The following is an 8,859-nucleotide window of genomic DNA, read 5'->3' as shown; positions in this document are numbered from 1 at the left end:
ACCTGTTGCAAGATACATCAACATAACACATACCAGATGGTTGGATACTTCATGACAAAGTTAACATTCACGTACCAAACCAGGTTTTGGATGCATTCACTAGTGTTGCGGTCAATCATAAATCTAATCGCACAATTTATAATTAATTACAATTCTAATCATAGTTGTAATGTTAAAGGTCCAGTATTATGCTCTTTTTCACCCATCTCCATTTGTTCTAAGAACCCCAACAACATAGTATTTGAGGTTTATTTTCTGGAGTTATAGCCCTCTGAATTGTCACTGTCTGAGCGCTCCTAAAAACAAGATGTTTTTTGGGCCTTCATGCATATGCATGAGTGGGCGTAAACACACATCACAGCAGCGGTAAATCAATAACAGTCTTCCTTCTCCTCCTCTGACCACAGAACCTGTCAATTTAAGATGAGAGTCCATTGATAAACGAGAACATTTTACAGAGTAACAATAGTGTGAATGTAGCTAATGTTTTGCACAAAGAGTTTAATTGCTAAATTCCAACTCTTGTCCCTCGTTGGGCTTTTACACAAGATATTATAATCAATGCACTAAAATATAAACGTAAAGATGCTAAAATGACATTGTACACACAAAAGAACGCATACAATCATCACAAAGCTATAGGAATAAAAGTTAGTAAAATTGTAATTGAACTAGAGTAATTGAGAATGTAATTGAAATTGACCTTAAGGGGAAAAATAATAATTACAATTTATTTGTAAATGGAAAAAAGGCCAGTTATCGTAATCATAATTGAACACGCATAATTGAAAACGTAATTGTGACTGAAAAATGTAATTGACCCCAACCCTGGCATTCACACAGTTGACCCCTATCTGCCAGCAGAGTATCTGATTTTACATGATCAATGCTAATCAATTAATATTCTGAAATGGAAAAAGCAATGTAACCTGTCTTTTTATTTAAAATCAGGCCCCAACATGACACAGAAATGTTTATATTTTTCACGAGAAAACAGGTGAGTGAATGTCTAAAAAAATATGACAAATGTCCCCAATTCTGCCCATAGTCCCATTAAAAATCTCGTGCTATGCGTTGATATTTAAATATTAATCATGTTATCCTGTGATTGAAAAATGAAGTGTTTTAATGTGTTGTGAAGATCAAGTGATTCAGATTATTGCGACAACACTTAAATCTGAAAAGACACTGGGACAAAGAGCGGTTTAGCTGTTGGCTGAACTGGTGATCATTTTACCTAGTGACACGTCACGGTGGAAGCATCTCCAATCACACGGCTGCAATGGATTTCATGCAAAACGTGAGGATTTTTCCCCCCAGTTGGTGTAATTAAAGGTTTCACAAATAATGTTTTTGGACCATATCACACGTTTCTGTGGGAGTTTTACTGTTAAACAGACTCACGACTTAATCTTGTTTGATTTCAGTGTAACAATCCTGTTTTTGTAAATAATTTCGGCATATGAATGTAAAATCAACAACAGTAGTTGGTTCTATTAACCTTATTTAATGTGTGGTACATTTTCAGGAAGTGTAATAGCCATTTAAGTCATGTGAACAGGGAAAGATGACGAAACAAATAACCAACCCCAAGGTTTCAGAGACCGGGGACCCCCACTGTACCTGAAGGTGGTTGAACACTGAAGAACAGTCACGTGGAGACAGGACCATCAATAACGAGGAATAAAGGGGAGAGATTTGTGGGGTCCATTCATAAAGTCAGCATAATGATGGTCCACTGTTTATGAGTCTGTGATAACCACATTTATTTATTTATCCAAATAATATCCAGTAATCCAGGAAGTTTATGATTTGTGCCAGAGTATATAGTCATTTTAAAGATGTAAATCCTTCTTTTAATCACAAATAAAACAGGTCACAGGTGAGAAAAATGGTGGAAAAGGTGGTGAAATGGGATTTTAAAAACCACAGAAATGGGTTAAAAGATGTAAATTAGAGTGGCCAAAAATGGACGGAACAAGTGGTAAAAAGAGTAAAAAGTGGCAAAATTGGAACAATTAGGAAAAATGAGTTTAAACTGGCAAATAATGGGCATAACAAACAGTGAATGTGGTTAAACTGGAAAAGGTTAAAAGTGACGATAACAGGTCAGCATCTGTGACATTAGATGGGAAAAGTGGTAGAAAAGGTTTATAAGTCTGAATGTAGAAAAAATGTGTAGAAAAGGAAAAGTGGCAGAAATGTAGCAAAAATGCACTAAAAGGAGAAAAAATGGCAAGATATGGTGATGAAAATAGGTTAAAATATGGCAAGTCTGGTGTAGTTGCGGAAAAAGGGTAAAAATAAGCAAAAACTGACTCAAATTGTTCTAAAAATATTCTTAGTTTCTTGAAGGCAATTGGTGACCACCTCCTAGTGTCTCGTGACCCTAAACATGGTCCCGACTAAAGAAGGTGAGATGTGATGAGACTGAAAAAAGCTGATCTTTCATACATCATTTTAGTAATTTATTTATTTAAGTTTTTAAATAAGATTTTATTAGTCTTAAAATTTTATTAATCTTTTTTCACAGACACATTACTGAAAACACAAAAGCAAGAAAGTCTGAATGTTTTGATAATGGATTTAGCAGCAGTCTAAAAACGCACATTAAACAAACACTGATGGTGTTAGTGTCACTACTGCGTAAAAGAAAAACAGGGCACGGTGAAGAAGATTTTCTTGCCAAGTTTCTCAAAAGAATATTAGAAAGCATCCATGAATAAGGGGAGTCTGTACAATAAACGGACATGGTTGGTTCCGTAGACCACAGAGACAGAGCTTCTTCAGGCAGACGTGTTGTAGCAGCACTACCTCCTCTTCACCGCTGGCCTCGGCCCCTTACTGCTGCTGCTGCTGCTGCTGGTTTTACTGGAACCCTTGGAGCCGGAAAACAGCTTTGTCATGAGCTCGGAAACATCTGGAAGCTCTGGGTTTGGGCTCAGCATGTTCATGGATTGCTCCATTTCCTGTGAAGACAGCAGAGAATGAAAAAGGTTACAGTTGAAAAGATGAAATAGCTCTATGTCAGTAAAGATTGTTATAGACTAACTACACTTATTTCTGATTAAAAACATGTATTTGGTATGAAGTCATGTTAATTGATTCTAGTCCAACTCTTCATAATTTTAGTGTTTTCATTTGTTGATATAATGTAAGAGTGACTGCCCTCTATGGGTAGAAACATGGCTATTATTAGTGTTACATTTTGCTATTGCTGAGAATGGAGGTTTGTGACATTTTGTTGGTTTAAGACAGGGTTGGAGTCAATTATAATTGTAATCACGTAACTGATCATTAATTACAATTATGGCGTAATTAAAATTTTATTTTTGTAATCTGTTGCTGTCGTAATCATAATTAAATAATTGACTTTGTATTTGTAAGTGCCATGAAAATTCTATTTTATAATTAACGCTAAACTGTGAAACCATGGTACAGTTCTATGTACAGTTCTATACGTGCTGTATGTAGTTAACAATTATTAAAATATGTTTCATATCAAGCTTTCCTACAATTTCAAAAAAATAATATTCAAATCGAGGGGTACACTGACACAGAAAAAGGCTCAGACACCCACACCAAAAATATTAAAACCTGTATTTTCATTGATTAAAAAAACCTAATTAGGAAAAAAATTAATTAATAATTGTTTTCAGTGTATTTTACAGCCACCATAAGAGATGCTAACAGGAAGCTAACACAAGACAAAGGTTCACTTTTATTAGGTTATTTAGTTCATTAATTGTAATTTAACTTTAGTAATTGAGAATGTAATTGTAATTGACTTTGAGGATAAAAAAAATGATTGTAATATAATTTTAAATGGAAAAAACGCTGTAATCGTAATAGAACATGGATAATTCAAAACGTAATTGTAACTGAAAAACGTAATAACTCTGGCTTAAGACACACGTGTCAAACTCAAGGCATGGGGCCAAATCCCGCCTACCAACTAACTCAGTTGGAGATACAGTATCTCCAAATTAATACAAAGATTCAAAGAAACTCCACAATATTTGCATGGCTCATATCGATATCTTATATTACATGATAGTCATTTTTAATCTTAAATTAAGATATTTCTTCAAATTACATAAAAATTTGTCACGAAATCCAATAATATTGAAAGTGAAGATCATGCAGGGACTGATGTGTCACTTATTGCTTTGATAATAGTTGTACCATAAATATTTGATCATTTATTCATACGTGGGAGTGGAAACTAGACCACAATAATGATTACAATACAAATTTTCCCATCTAAAATCTATGGCCCACTTAATAAACAGCTCCGTATTTGGCTCTTATAGAGCACCTAGTTATCATAGCATAGATTGTTCTTTGTAGATTTTTTCATATAGACTGGGCGTCTTTTAACTGTACCAGGCGGTTTAGTTACTCTTTAAAAAGCTAGCAATGCAATGATTTATGTTTACCTTTCTCATCTCTGGGTCGTTGGTGTTGACAACCTTAGGCAACAAAACGATGATCAGCAGGGGAAGGACCATCATCATCACCTGCACAAGTGACAAAAAAAAATCCCATCAAAACAGTGATGATGTCATACCAAGTAATTAGAAACGCTAATGTAGTCCGACAATTGGAAGAAAATAGAGTAAAATGAATATTAAAAAACAAAACAAAAACAATAAAGATGCCAAGAACTACAATAAACTACTAAAGAAAACCGGGCCTTTTAAAGTTAATTCAAAAACAAAATCACTATAATAATCCATGTACCTTTCATTCTTTGGTTATTCCACTTTAAAACCAAATCAAAATAACAAATAAACAGTGTGGTTATTTTGTTTTACTGATATAAAACCAGTAAACCTGTTTATGGGGAAATTAGAGCAAGAACTGCCCCTGGTTTCCCTGCCCAGGTCCTGGACCAGCTCTCATCACATAATAGGACTGTTAAAGATTTATTTCATCAGTTTTCTGGTCCTGCTCATGTTTTCATTCAGTCTGTGGATGTTTCAGCTATTAAAAAGCAGCTCACGTTAACGTTTTGTTTCGCTGTGTTACGGTCCAAATAGTATCCAGATAAACAGGTGACTAACTATCAACAGTGAGGCTGGTGTGAATTACAGCTTGTTTGAGGGCAATAAAAATGTTTATTTTGCACATTATAAATACCGCTAACGGCAGCCGTCAACGCATACAGAAGTTGATCACAAGAAACGAGGAGCACCAGTAGATTCATTACACCACCTCTGGTTCCAAAAAAACCCACAAATTACGCCTCTGCCATCAGCGTGAGTTGGACAACATGATACAAATTATTATATCAAACGCAGCAGAGTAAAAGTCCGTCTGTCGGTTGTTCTGTGTGGTGAGATTAAAACATGAAGCTCTCGTCCTTTACCCATAAATATCCAAATATCACACAAACAGAATGAGATTTACATTTAAAACCAAAAAACGCTGCATGTTTGGTTTTTCTGTTTTGGTTTTAAATCAGAAAAACAAAATAACCACACTGTTTATTTGTTATTTTGATTTAGTTTCAAAACGGAATAACCAAAGAACAAAGGGTACACAGATTTATAATAATCTTTGTAGGCTGAATTAAAGCTGCATACATCAGCCAATGCTTTTTCTCACCATCGGGTTCATAAGGAAGTCAGTCCAGCCCCAGGTTTCTCTTTTCATGAAGTAACTGTGAGGTCCACTGGCTCTGATCTGCAGAGGGTAGGGCTGGCGGATGACTTCTGATGTTTTGATGTAATTTACGAGGCGCGCCCTGTGGACGGAGGAAAGGTTTAACAAAACCACAAACCAAACCTCGTAGTTTGATGCTGCTGTAACAGGATCTCACCTCATTTTCCCCTTGGATGTGATGTCAACTCGAACCGGTTCAAATCGAAAGGTGGGGGAAACTATTTCCACGACATATGAACCCGAAGGGACGTCATTTACAGTGAAGCTCCCATCAGTTCTGAAAAATCATAGAAAACAAGTAAACACACTGAATATTAACAGTCCAACGTAAATGTAGACATGTAGGAAACAACTCTTAAGTTAACACTGTCAAACACGTGCATGGAGACTAAGGGTGTGAGGAAAAAAAAATTGATTTGGCGATGTATTGTGATATTTTAACATGCGATTATCGTATCAATCCAAAAAATATTTAAACTATTTTTTAATCGTGTTTTTTAAAAACGTAAACGCCTGGTCACTAGCCAGTGAAGCACATCAGAGGGGTATTCCATAAAGGAGGGTTAACAAACTCTGAGTCTATCCATAAACTCTGGGTCAACATAACCAGCGATGGGAAACTCTGGGTATTGGATTCCATTACAGCTGGTATGAAGTGAGTTAACCAACCCTGAGTATGTAAACCTTGGGTTACTGACGTGCACGCGCGCAGTAAAAAGCCATCATCAATGGATCGAAGATGAGTCGAGCTGCCATGGCAACCACCCGGAAAATAGTGATTTATTCACCATAATGGGTGAAATAAGCCGGTGTTTGAGGAACATGAGCAGTCTTCAGTGACTATAGTGGCTTAAATCACCCATAATTAGTCACACTTTTTGGTCGCTTCATCACTTTATTGCTTCAGTGACGTGACGAGTGGAGAATAATATGAATAAAATGTGTCTGAGGAGGCGTGGCAGCAGCATAGGATGGCTGCATAGAAAGCCCTCCCGTTACACTGGATATTAAGACAGTAAATGCCGCTTGATATTGCATCATTTATATTAATGTAATATTGTCGCCAGCCATCTCAACGTCCTAAAAAACGTCATAAAAAAACACTGAAGTGGGACGCAAACCCGCGACCCACCACTTCCACGCGCAGCATCACAACTCACTGCGCCATCATATCTTCAAAGAGCCGTGATCTACAGATTTAACTGTATAACAATATAAAACAACAATCGAGCCTTAAAAGTGGATTAATTTAAATTGTCATCTCCTCCTTTATATAATCCACAGGTTTGTATTCAGGGAACTTTACTACAGACGTTAGTAGATGTTTTAATGCAGATCAACCTCAACCTACATCCACAATGTTATAGAGAAAACTACCATTTGCACACACAAAAAGTAAAGCAACACAACAATAGTAATGATGTGAGGTGAGCACCTCTGTGGTGTGTGATGTTACTATTGTGTTTCAGGGAAAAGTGTTAAGGTTCATTAAAGTGTTCAGAAACGGTGTTCATGGGGGCGGAGCCAGGTAGAAACCCAGGGTTTCTTTGATAAAACCTGCCAGCGACCAGGTTTAGTTCACGGACAATGTTGCTATGGTAACATACTCAGAGAAGAACATACCTGGCGTTTAGGAATGGGATACTCTGAGTTTCCCTCATTTCAGCCTGAACATACTCAGAGTTTGAACATAACCCACTTTATGGAATACCCCTCTGACCTAATTAAACGATGTCACTCCTCAATGCATTTTAGATTTAAGTTGGTAGCACTTTATTTTCATAAAACACACAGGGCACTTTTATAGATGTGTGGTTACTTTTTTTTATTTTTATTTTTAAAAGAATTTAACATAATCAGAATCTGTTGTAGAAGTAAAAGTTAGACTTAAAAAAAAAAAAAAAAAAAAAAAAATGTAATTTGACAATTTGATAAACATACCACTTTTTTTTTTGAGATATTAACACTTGAATTACAATTAGTTACCATTTACTTGTTCTCGCAAGTTAAAAAAAGAAATAAATTGTGTTTCATATCATTTTGCACTTGTAAAGATGAAATTTGTAATTATTGATATTGCGATATAAATTGTACTATATATCGTGAATTGTATCGTTCAATTCGTGGTTTTTGATTAATGCATTTAATTTATAAAATGATTGATGTAATATTGTCATTTCCTTTTATGCACCTATTTGTGATGTGTTTTTATCATGATTTAAGCTCCTTTGTCTTATTGACATGCTTCGTTGTCACATGTTTAGGAACTGCAGATGCAAATTAGAATGATTCAGCATATTTATATGTAGTACTGTATAAATAGATGTTGACTAATGTGCATTGTCCCTATCAAATAAATAACAAACTATGCAATATAAATGTGTCATCTCAATGTCTGAACTTATTCGGTGACTTGTCTATTGTGCATTTGTATGAAGAGCAATGAATCAGGAAGAGGAAACACGTTAGTTCCTTTCATCCCATTCAATGCTAATGCTACCAAACAGGCTAACCAGTTAGCTTGGTAGCAGGTGACACTACGGCCTTGTCTCACCTTAAAAATCCCACGTATTCTTCCCCTTCGACCAAGACTCTAGCCGACGACACCCAGTCCTGTGTCTTCAGGCCCGGAACGATGGCCCTGCCCTCGATTTTAAACCGATCTCCTCCGTTGGGTGGCGAGAAAAGTGCTGCGCCAGGCCCGGTTTCCATGTCGGTGAAACACCACGACACAGCGACCAGCGCCGCCTGCACACACAGCCATAACAGCGGTGTCCCCTTCCTCTGAAACATGTCGTCTGGTTTTATTTATCTGAAATTAACGCAAAACTAGAAATTCTAATGAGCGCTTGTCCAGTCATTAACTGTTCTGTTCGACAAACATCAGCTGTACTGCACTCTGTGACGTCACACCACAACCAAGCAACATAGCGGGTTCCGAGTACGCATGCGCCAAACGGCAGAACAAACATTTTTAAATGTTGGTTATATATGTACAAAAATAAAATAATTTATTATATTATTCTATCGTCAATTATTACAATATTAAATATCTTTATTAAATCTGATTAGGAATTCAAAATGTGAATGTATTTGACCCATGGTAAATGTTAAAAAGAGAAACATTTGTTACTATTTAAGGGTAGCGGAATAACATGGAATAAATTATTAAGTTGATGCACTATTTTTAAA

General features: G+C 36.1%; 1 protein-coding gene across 1 annotated transcript; it reads right to left on the bottom strand.

The window, feature by feature from the left end:
• Window positions 1-2,453: 2,453 nt before the first annotated feature.
• Window positions 2,454-8,460, bottom strand: emc7b (ER membrane protein complex subunit 7b). Its single transcript, XM_028439756.1, has 5 exons — window positions 8,222-8,460; window positions 5,825-5,944; window positions 5,611-5,749; window positions 4,440-4,520; window positions 2,454-2,969 (listed from the first exon to the last, which is right to left on the bottom strand). The coding sequence occupies exons 1-5, from the start codon at window positions 8,458-8,460 to the stop codon at window positions 2,811-2,813; spliced, it is 738 nt and encodes a 245-aa protein (XP_028295557.1). The 3' UTR covers window positions 2,454-2,810.
• Between the last annotated feature and the right edge of the window lie 399 nt (window positions 8,461-8,859).

This window comes from Gouania willdenowi, chromosome 24 (assembly GCF_900634775.1).
Source record: "Gouania willdenowi chromosome 24, fGouWil2.1, whole genome shotgun sequence".
NCBI lineage: Eukaryota > Metazoa > Chordata > Actinopteri > Blenniiformes > Gobiesocidae > Gouania > Gouania willdenowi.
This window is presented reverse-complemented; position numbering and strand designations above follow the sequence as displayed.